The 11,857-nt window shown below is 39.3% G+C and overlaps 1 protein-coding gene across 1 annotated transcript; it reads right to left on the reverse strand.

The window, feature by feature from the left end:
• Positions 1-7,611: 7,611 nt before the first annotated feature.
• Positions 7,612-10,180, reverse strand: MYADML2 (myeloid associated differentiation marker like 2). Its single transcript, XM_074265465.1, has one exon. The coding sequence runs from the start codon at positions 9,947-9,949 to the stop codon at positions 9,026-9,028; it is 924 nt and encodes a 307-aa protein (XP_074121566.1). The 5' UTR covers positions 9,950-10,180; the 3' UTR covers positions 7,612-9,025.
• Positions 10,181-11,857: the final 1,677 nt, after the last annotated feature.

Below are 11,857 nucleotides of genomic sequence, written 5' to 3' on the forward strand. Positions count from 1 at the left end.
CAGTTCATGCTGTATCATTTTATATAAGTCTTTCTTGGTTTTTCTGAAATCATATCTTTGTCATTTCTTATGATACAATACTATTCCATTATGATCATATACCACAATTTGTTCAGTTATTCCCCAATTGATGGGCATACCCTCTATTTTCAATTTTTAGCCACTACAAAAGAAGCTGTTATAAATATTTTTAAACATATAGGTTCTTTTCCTTTCCTTTCTTTTGAAAAATCTATTTGATATATAAATCTAGTAATGGTATTAATGAATCAAAGTATAGGCACATTTGATAGCCCTTTGGGCACAGTTCTAAATTTTTTTCCTGCATGGTTGGATCAATTTCCAATTCCACTAACAGTGTGTTAGTGTTTCAGCTTTGCTACAATACATCCAACACTTATAATTTTCCTTTTGTTTTTTTTGTAATATTATCCAGTTTTATGGGTGTGATTGGTGCTTCAGAATGTTTACCCTACATTTCTCTAATCAAAAGCATTTTTTTCCCCTCATGACTATAAAACTTTGATTTCTTTATATGAAAACTGGCTGTTCATATCCTTTGGCCTTTTATCAATTAGGGAATGACTTATACTCTTATAAATTTGACTCAGTTCTCTATAAATTTGAGAAATGAGACCTTTGTCAGAATACTTGCTATAAAAAGTTTTCCCCAACTTTCTATCAAAAGCTATTTTTACCAAAGATCCAGAAAAGAGAATTCTTTTTTTGTAGTGAAAAATTTTAATTTATTCAGTAAAACTTTTTATTTTCAAAACACATGCATATTTTTCAACATTTACCCTTGCAAAACCTTGTGTTCCAATTTTTTCTCCCTCCCTTCCCCCAGATGGAAGTAATCTAATATATGTTAAACATGTGTAATTCTTATATATATATTTACATATATATATATATATATTTCCACAATTATTATGCTGCACAAGAAAAAGCAGATCAAAAAGGAAAAAATTAGAACGAAAACAAAATGTAAGCAAGCAACAACAATCCCCTCAAAAGTGAAAATACTGTGTTGTGATCCACATTCAATTCCCAGAGTCTTCTCTCTGAGTGCAGATGGCTCTTTCCATCATAAATCTATTGGAATTGGCCTGAATTACTCCATGTTGAAAAGACCCAAGTCCATTACAGTTGATTATCACATAATCTTCTTGTTTCTGTGGACAACAGGTAGTAGGAAGCATGCTGAAAATTTTAAGGTCTGGGATCCCAATAGAGCTTTGTTAATTCCAACCAGTGATTGAAAAGTTGCCTTCCTTAGGAGGAAACACCCTTTGCCTTATAAATATTAGGCAAGCTCTTCATACCAAAGAGTTCCCTAATGCTGTTTTTATGATAATAAAAGTCGAATATACTCTTCCCTCCTCTGGGTGGTTTTAAACATCCTCAGACCAGCATCTAATAACAGAGACAAGCCAGTGGAAGCTTCTCTTTGGCCTATACCAGGCTAAAAAAATGGCCATCAGTCTCTTGTGAAATCTATTTTCATTAGTCGCAAGCTAGGAAAAACTATAGAAGACATGTTGAATGTCTGATATTTTGTGCCCAAGTGACTTCTGAAAGTGACTTCAGAGAAAGAAAATTTTTTAGGAAAAGACTATCAGAAAGATTTTGCATATATATCTCATGTAGAAGTTTGGTATAATCTTTTGACAGGTTATTATGAAACCTATTAAGGAATGATTTTGTGAATACCTCTGTTAACCTTATGGGATCCCCTTTTCTGAAAATTGCTTTTGGGTTAAATATAAATTCAGTTACCCAAAGCAATCTCCTTCATGGAGATCTTGGCTACTCTCTATGCTTGGTAGACCATTTCTAATCAATATACCACAATTAAGTGGGTCTCTCTCTCTCTCTCTCTTTTTTTTTTTCTTAAGTAGGTTTTTTATGGAGGTCCCTAGAAACTGAAATCTGGACCTCTACTCTACCTCCTGTCCTTTTAATTATTACTTCTGGTTTTTCTTTATCAACTGAGTATAAGGTTTTTCCTTGCAGATAATGTAATCTATTAAAAATATGGAAATTATAGCTATTTACAGAATTCTCTGATTGGAGATCCCTGCTAATGTTTACAGTGATGCTTTCCATAAGCTCTGCTTATTAGGTTTGATTTCTTCTAGGCTTTGGTTAATTCATCCTCAAATGATTAGCACTAGACACTTATATTCACCATCTTCAGAGATCTGACTCAGAACTTACTGAATGTTCTTCAATCAACTTCTGGTCCATCCCCAAACTTAGCACTCCTCCAAATTGGGACCATGTAGGATGATTCAGCTCTATGCCAATTCTCAGAATGAAGCAGTTTCAGAAAATAAGACCTTATATCCCATTTGTTTGAGAGAAAACTGATTTGGGGCAAATGGACCCCAGCAAAATACTACCTAGTGTCTGAGTGCTCCCAGTAAGGAGAAAACTGACCTGCTAATTTTCACTATTGTGCTCTGGTAACCAATTTTGTGCCCCTAGGTGTCACCAAACTTTGGCCTCTTCCCACAGGCTACTATAGTTCACTCCCAGCTTCTGGACAGCTCCTATACTTGTTTCCTAAAACCCATCCTGTTTAGGGACAATGTCTTTCCCTTCCCCCTTTTTTGAAATAGTTCTTTAGCAAACCAAAGAGTGGGAATGATGTGGACTTCAAACTGACTCTCTTTCCTGGTCAGGAAAAAGCCCAAAGTTTGTATAGAGTGATTGTAAGAATGGAACTCTTTTTTAACCTTCATTATCTGTCCCTTAAACCTCTGGGCATCAGAGGTATTGATATTGATTAGAATATCTTTAGGTCTGGGACCATATCTACCAGATGCATTCCATCTGGCTCCTCGTTGATCCCTCCATCGGAGCCACCAAATTCTTCACTGGTACTTACCCCTTTCCCCTGAGAAACCCTCAAGGTTGTATTTCTCCTATAAAATATGTGCTGGCAATGAAGATCTTTGCTAAGTCCTTTCCAGGACTAAGCTCCCTAGGAGGCTCTCTCCCCCTTATAGTGTCTTCCCTTTAATGGCATTTTTCCCCCTTACTATAGCTATTTCTAGTTAGTCTGCTAAGGTCCTCTATGAATCTAGCCTGCCTTTAATGGACCTTGTACTTTCTTTGGTATTGCTCTCCCAAACCTATTTCATGGGTTGTCTCATTTTGTGTGAAATTGTTATGGGGGACTCCAAGGTGGGCCTACCTTCCCCCTTAGAACCATTCCTCTACCCAGGCCATCTCAAATCTCTTTCAAAGTTACTTCTCTGGAGATCCTGATACCTGTCTTTTCTCTTCTGCATCACAACCAGCCCAGCCTAGCCCCTGATTCTTAGGCCAAGAGGTGAATAGTGCCTCTTGCTTCACAGGACCTCCACTCTGGTCCCCTCTCCTCAATCCCATTTTTCCCCTCCATATTTCTTGGCACCCCACATTCTGCTCTCCTTTCTTTCCCCTTCCCTTAGACTGTAAGCAATAGAGATATACATTTTTGACAAAGCTACTATGTGAATTTATTTTTTTGACTATGTTTTTTTTTTAAATTTTATTTGTATGCAAGTTTATTTTTTTTCTATTGATTTTTAATAGGGAAGCCAAAGAAGGGAAGCAACACAATAGTGGTGATGCCAAAAAAAAGGGAGTCATTGTAACATTTAAAAAATATTTCAGTGAACAGGATGAAGTTCAGAAGAAAGTATAGATGGGCAGAAGAGTTTTGAAAATTATATATCGGTTTTATTGCATACTTTTTTTAAAAAGCAAGCAATATGAAATGAATATTAATAGTTTCAAAAAAGAATCCTCTTTTTATGTGCAGCTGTGTGTATGGAAATACTATGTGTATGTGTATGTCTGTGTGTTTAAGTTCAGAATAAGAAAGAAAATCACATTTCTGAAGGGAGGAGAGAGAGAGTTCTTCTCCATCCTGCACTAAAAGGTAACTGAAAGCTTACCTTTGCTCACTTACTACCATTACCTGTTGTATTATAAGTATATTGTATTTCCTTGTAGTCAAAGCATGTGGAGCTTCTAGTTCCACACAATTTAAGACAGTTCAAGACTCTAAATGTCCTCCTTTGACATGGAAGTAAGATGCAATATGATGTGAAAGGGACTATACTTATGATTTCTTCATACAATTTGATCTTAGGAAGTTAAGGTCCAGTGAGCTCACTGAAATTTAACTAACACATGATAAGCTTTGATCTCATTCATTCTCCTGATGGAATTGCAGGTACTCAGCCTCAAAACTTCATCTTTGAATTTTATATCTCACTCTCTTATTTCATTCAGTTTTGAAATTTTAAAAATTTATTTTCTTAATGAATCAAAATCTATTTATTTATTTGTTTCTCTCCTCTCCACCTCCTTTACATTAGGAGAAGAGAGAAGGAAGGAAGGAAAGGAGGAAAGAAAGAAAGAAGGAAGGAAGGAAATAAAAAAGGAAGGAAGAAAGGAAGGAAGGAGGGGAGGAAGGAAACAAGCCTTGTACAAAGATACATAGTCAAGAAAAACAAATTTCCACATTGATTATGTCCAAAAAATAAATGTTTCAACCTGTACCTTGAATCTGCCAATAGGTAGACATGATTCAACATGGGTCTCTTGGAATTGTGGTGTCTATTTCATTGAATGATTCCAAGGTCATAGATTTAGTGTTAGACTAAATCTTAGAAATCATGTGGTCATGTCTCCCATTTTCTCATGAGAAATAAGTCAAGTTCACATAGATAGTAAAATCCGCAAGACCAGAATTTGAATTCAGGTCCTTGGACTCCAAATCCAGTATTTTTTCTTCTTTGCCCCCTGCCTCCAGAAACTCTGATATCTATACTCCCTTTTTCAATTCTACTAGCACTATTTTATTCCCTCTTTCTCAGACTATTACAATTGCTTTCTAGTTGATGGATCTTTCTTTAGTCTCTCCTCTCTTGAATTTATCCAAGCCACTGAAAAAATCAGTCATTCTAACTGTCATATTTCACTTATGTCCAATTCTTTGTGGTCCATTTGGGGTTTTCTTGACAAAGAGTGATTTGTCATTTCCTCTATCTCACTTTACAGATAAGACAACTGAGGCAAACAGGATTAAGTGACTTGCCAAAGGTCACACAGCTAGTAAGTGTCTGAGGTTGGATTTGAAAACAGATGTTCCTGACTCCAGACCTGGCATTCTATCCAATGAGCAACTTAGCTGCCTTGTATCTTTTCATTGCATAGGTTTTATGTCACTTCCCTGATTAAAAACTTTGAGTGGTTCCCCATAACCCATTTAATAAAGTACAAACTCTTTAGTTTGACCCAATGAAATAATTTATGTAATGCATTTGAAACCTTTAAAATGCTCTATAAATATGAGCTGTTCTTGTCGTCTGTGAGAGTTTACTTGTCCACTGGAGTAGTATGACTTTTCACCTGCTCCTACTATATCTACCAGCTACCATCTTATTTCTCTTTATTTTACGATCTAATTTTTTTAATCTTTTTTTTTTCCAAAAGAGATTTCCTCATAAGTAAAATGGTCCTGGTGAAAGAGTTGAAACATCACCTTTGATGCTTAGAATTATGTGACCTTAACCAAATCATATCTCCTTATTGCACCTCAGTCTTCTCATCTATAAAATGTCAGAAGTGAACTAAATAGCCATTGAGGTCCCTTCCAGCTGTATAAGTCTTGGATTTCAAAATCTTATCTGACTCTGATTTCATGAGTGGTGTTGATTTTACTTTGCCACTATTTTCTCACCATTCATTCAATATGTACTTATCAAACTTTCATGATTTATTTACACTGAATGAAATAATAATAATAAAAAAGCACAATCCTTGCTCCCGAGGAGCAATAGTTTAATAAGGAAGACAATTCTTTCCCCAAGAAAATCATAGACTTTTTTAAGATAGAAGGAATTTTAGAAAACATATGGATATGATACTCAAATTACATATAATGAAACTCACTTATCCATTCTTATGGCTTTGGCAGTTGGCTGTTTTGCTGTTATTTGCCTGATTAATTAGCAGGTATCACAATGGGAAGCAAAGCTGATTTGCTATACTTGCTCCTTATTCTTCCTTCTTTTCCTCCAAGGAAAAGGACAGAATAAGAATCTTCTCCAAACTGTGCTTCTTTGCACATCCAGTGGTGTTAACTCAAGACAAGGACTTTTCTCTGGGCAATATCAATAGTCTAGAAGCAACCCCAGATTCAGTTTTACAGTTCTGCCTTTGAAGAATTTAGAGAATTATTAATAAAATGAATGAAAAAACATTTGTCAAGTATCATGAAGCTGCTGCCATTAAGATGGAATTTTGTGAAATAAAACTAGCCAGAGGCTTCCCTGATTGTACTCTATTTATGATGGAAATTAGCATGAGAAATGCATACATACACACATACATACATTTATATGTTTGTGTGTATGTCTGGGTTGACCATGACTTTATGTGAAAGGGAAACTCCAAAGTCAGAATAAACCTAATTTAAGGAAATACAAGGGATGAAGAGAAACATATAGTCATCTAATAATGGATAAATTTGAGGATGGAAGGGAGAATTGGAAAGTGAGTTGGTTGACCTCTCTCTCTCTGGTCTTTATAGAATAATAGTTCAGTTCCTTCATTCCCTCCACAAAGGTATCTCCTCATGCTCAAGCCACAAAGGACAATCTGCATCTTTCTGATCATCACTTTAGTCTTACATTATCTCCTCCCTAAGTGTCAGAGTTTAGGACATGACTACTGCTAAGCACTCTGCCTCCATCTCAGTCTTCATTTCTTCTGTATTCTCTCTCTCCATCTTGTTCAAGTTTCCTGTAATACCACATAGTCCAATTCTAAATTGGTATTTCTACCACTTTTCTAAGATGAGGTAAAGCAGCAAAAACTATGAGCCCCAGAATTATTAGTAAAGATCCTGACCATTTCCTCTGTCTACAAGGGAAGAAGGTGATGCAAAAGCTGTTTTATCTATAAAGAAAACAACTTATGTAAGACATTTTGGAAGGAAAACAAGTGGATTTGCAGATAGAGGATGCAAAGTGAGATAGAAAAGAAGCTAGTGAAAGATCTAAAGGAAGGAGTCTAAGGGAGGGAGAAAAGAGAGAGAGAGAGATAGGAAGGAGCTGAGGATGAGGCAGTTTGAGATATGGACTGGCACTAGGAGGCCAGAGATAGAAATTTGTGATTCATTTGCATAGGGCAATAGTTGAAGCTGTGAAAATAGAACAGATATGACACTCAACTGGCAGGGTTTCATAGCAGTTGCTGGGAAAACTACCTGAACTGGGGTCACATTCCGAGCCTACTCTGTTGCAGGTTCTGCCCTGCCTATCTAGAAACAGCAATAAGAACTATGAAAACTTGTGTGTTATGGAAACCAGCTTCCTACCCTGGAAAGGAATAAAGAGCTCTGACTCAGAGAGATAAATATATAAGGAAGCTGAATTTGCTAATTGTATGTTCCTTGGGTATGTCTCTAGGTCCCTTTTCTGGGTCTTATCACTTTGAATAAATTATCTCAGAAGTCTCTTTTAACTCCAATATTCTATGAATGAGTCTATAATATGCTTGTCAGGGAAAGGAATATTTAAATGAAATGATGCACAAATGGTGTACAAATCAGCTTTTACTTTATTTCCATTTTTATGTATTTCCTGAAAGATTAAGAAGAACTTAGCAGCTGCTGTGTCCAAGTTCTCTGTAGCCACAGGGTGAAACCAAGATGGAGTTAGAGCATGACATGGTCAACTTTTTTCCATGATATGGGATCATCCTAGATTTTTTAGTAGTGGCCTTTTGAAAGGGAGGTGCTGGTCTAATTGAGTGTAAACTTGCTGCTCCTTATGGGAATCCAGAAGTCCATAAACTGAAGTTAAAGGGGAAACTATGCTACTCAAGATATTCCAGACATTTTGACCCCAAACACTGGCCTTCATTGCATGGGAAAGTCCCAGGTATTTTAGTTTCTTGCAATGCATCATTTTTACAGAATTCCCCAAGTGTTCTTGCCAGGTAATGGTGGATTATAGCTGGGTTCTCATTCCATAAGAAATGGTATTCATCTCCATCTCCAACCTCCTCCTGGCTGCTCTCCAGATCCAAACTTTCCTTCTTGCTAGTTCAGTGAAGAGCCAAGAAATAGGAAGCAAAAAGGGAAAGCACACTGGACAGGATGTCAAGATTTCTAATTAGAGCTTTGCCACTAATCAGCAATGTAACATTGAGCAAATCATTTGAATTCTCTAATTTTCCATTTCCTTACCTGTATAATGAGGGGATTACACTAAAGGGTCTCTAAGAAGGGAGGTTCAGACAAATCACCTGCTAAAAAGTAATTCTCCAAAAATAAATTTTAAAACAAAAGTAATAACAACAACACTGATAATGTGACATTAAAATAATAAACCAATGAAATTCAATAGACATTTGAGGCATTCTATGGGTGCAGTGCTAATTCCTGAGGATATGATAAATAAAACACTTCCTGCCCTCAAGGAGCTCTCTCTCTCTCTCTCTCTCTCTCTCTCTCTCTCTCTCTCTCTCTCTCTCTCTCTCTCTCTATATATATATATATATATATATATATATATATATATATATATATATATATATATATATATATACTGAGCTCATACTATAAGGCAAATAATTTTGAGACAAATGGGTTTTAGGCAAATTTTCCCATTCTGGCTAGACAATATGATATCTCTTTCCTCCCCATTTAGAATCACAACTTTCCCTGGGTTACTAAACACTTCACATGAACTATTCTTCCCTAAACCATTCTTTGACTGTGGTCTTCCCAATGTCAATCTCCTCTTTTCTCTAAGTCTACTGTCCTCCCTGCCTCAGTCTTCCCTCCTTGAAGGCTCAGCAGCTTCTCCCCAGACATTCTCCCTCTGCTCTCCCTTCCCCACACACTTTTTCTTTGCCTCAGGTAAATCTAGAGGGAGAAGAGGGAAGCCCAGAATAGAGAATGTGTAAGTGTCTGTGGGTAGGTGGGCAGAAGATGGCATTCGCTCTGTTGGTCCTACAGACTGGGCACAAAGCGGATCCTCTGGGAGTAGGCCAGGTCAGCAATATAAAAGAGAAAGTTGACATAAGTGAAGATGGCCACCACCAGTTGGCTATCCCACGGACAGCTTCCTTGAGGACATCCTGAAGGCCTTGAGGGAGTCCCATACTTGGGGTCAAAGCAGAAGACAGGCCAGACCACAGCTGCACTAAGGTAAAGCAGCACAGCTAGAAAAGTGTACACGACTACTATGCGGTCAAAGGGGAAGCCCAGGGTTCCAGCCCGACCGGTCACACTCATGCCTACCACTACCACGGTGCCTATAAAGCACACGCTGTACACGGCCACGCACCATTGAGTGGCCACAAAGCGCCCATAGCGGCTGTCCTGGACCAGGGCCCCAAAGATGATGCAGGCCACAAAAGCCTGGACTATTTTCAGTAAGCCCGACACTGTGGCCATGTAGCTGGTGACCTGGCCCGGCCGAGCCCTCGTCAAGACTACTTCGGTGGCATAAGTGACAAAAACTAAAGCCGCAAAGACGCTGGCGGCCAGGCGGAAGTCGCGGGCAGTGCAGCCTTCTGGCTCCGGGGGGCACTCGAGCCTGGTAAAATAGAGGGGGTAGACAATGGCGGCCGTGGCAGACAGAAGGGTGGCCAGCATGGCAAAGGCTGCTGTGAAGTTGCCCCAGGAGAGACGGAGGCAGCCATGGAGTCTGGTGAATTCAAAGGCCACCACCAGACCAGTGAGGGCAAAGCAGAAACACCAGGCTGACATGCAGAAGGTCCCATAGGCGGCATCGAAACCGCCCCGGTGTGCCACGAGGCTGAAGGTGGTACAGCCAAATGCCAGTTGTAGCAGGCGGGTGGTGCCCACTGGGGAAGTCACAGCTCCCAGGTTCAGGTAGGGACCTCCTGGGGGGTCCATGGTACTCCCCATCCCTCCGACCTGAGAACTCCAGCCTCACCTCCTGGGGGATACTCAGCCAGTCTGTTCCATCCTACCGGTATCTAAATCCCATCAGGATGGGGCTGCCTTCTTCAGGGACTTCTCGGTTGTCACCAGATTCCCCTTTCAGTCTCCGTTGCTGTCCGGACATTGCAGTCAAACCAGCTCAGTAGTGGCAGCGGCAGTGCCAGCAGCTCTGCGTCTTCTCTGCAGTAGAAGGCAGCTGGCCACCCCAGCGGTATAAATAGGCATATGTATTCATAGACCCAGAATAGCCCAGCCCCCAGGCTTGGACCCTCACGGCTTCCTAATTATGCCAGATCTATTAACCCGGTGGTGGCTGGAGCTGAGTCTTTCACTGCTCAACAGCCACATTTAGGCTACTGGGGGTTGTCTCTGCCAAGGACAGGAGGAGGTTGTTAATCCTGGAACACGCTGACTCTCGTCCCAGTGGCTGGGACCCACAGGGCTCCTAGGAGAAGGACTGTTGGGGGAACTGGCCTCAGGGCTTAAGAGCTGGGGGTGGGGACGGTTGAATGGGATGAGAGTGACAGGGCAGATGGCCTTAAACTCAGAGAGGTCTGTTCCATTATGACCTTATCTGTCCTTTCTCTCCTCATTCTTACCCTAGCTAGTCAGTCACTTGGGCAGACTTGCACTGATTTCAGGAGCCTTTTGTCTTTGGCTAACCTTTCCAACTCTTCCCCCTCCCCTCTCTTCACGCCTCCTCCCCTCCACATTTTAGCCAACTCATCCCTTTTTTCACGATGCAAAATATAATAATCTGTATATGGGAGCAATAACTGTCTCACTATGATTTCCCTGGTCAATTAAGATGGTTTAGTGAACACTGGATCCAGAGTCAGGAAGACCTGAGTTCAAATATAATCTTAGACACTCACTAACTGTGTGAAGCAGGGCAGGTAACTTCTGTTTGCTTTAATACACTGGCAAAGAAAATTTCAAGCTATTCCACTCCCTTTGCTAAGAAAACCCCAAATGGGGTCACTAAGATTCAGACATGACTGAACAACAAGAATAATTTCCCTCCTTTCCTGGTCTTCAACTCCCTGTCTTCTTCACACTTTATTAGATTAGGGTTTGGGGTAGGGGAGGGAGGGAGAAACATTTCTTTAACCTTTCTTTTCTTTCTAAAACTGCGAACACTGAAAGCAAAAATAAAAACCAAAAATAATTACCACCACTTCATACATACTAATTTTTATAGGATTTCTACTTCAATGAAATGTCTAAGGGAAATGTTTTAAATTTTGAATTGTTATTCTAAAAACAATAATCTCACTTTTGTATAGGATTTTAAGGTTCACAAATCTTTTGCTCACAGCAACTTTTGTGAAGGAAGTAACTCAAAGTTTTTTCTTTCGTTTTCTTTTTCTTTTTTTTCTTTTTTTTTTTTTTTGACTGGACCTGTGATTTCATTGGCATAATAAGGAATTTCCAACAAGGAATCATTCTATACCAAAGTGGAACTATATCCTCTTAGAGATGCCTAGGACACTGAGAGATTAAATTACTTGCCCGAATTATAAGGAGCCAGAGATTGGACTTTGTTCTAGACAAGATTTTACATCCCATTTGACCATCTATTCTAGACAGCTCCTTGCCATCTGCTTTGCACCAACTCCCTCCAGGTCTCTCGAGGCTATGCCCTAGATAACTTAGTTCACTTACTTTAGAAATCATAACCTTGGGGCTATGTTGTCCTGATTGGTGAATAAGACAGTGCAAATGCTTGTGGTTCTCTATATCTAGGTTGCCCCTTATTTCTGACCATGTTTTATATCCTATTTGATCATTTACTCTGATTACCTCCCACCCTGCTCCCACACTCCTGCCCATTACACTTCTTCCCAATTATTTATCCCTATCTTTGGAAAA

Source organism: Sminthopsis crassicaudata, chromosome 4, assembly GCF_048593235.1.
Source record: "Sminthopsis crassicaudata isolate SCR6 chromosome 4, ASM4859323v1, whole genome shotgun sequence".
Lineage (NCBI taxonomy): Eukaryota > Metazoa > Chordata > Mammalia > Dasyuromorphia > Dasyuridae > Sminthopsis > Sminthopsis crassicaudata.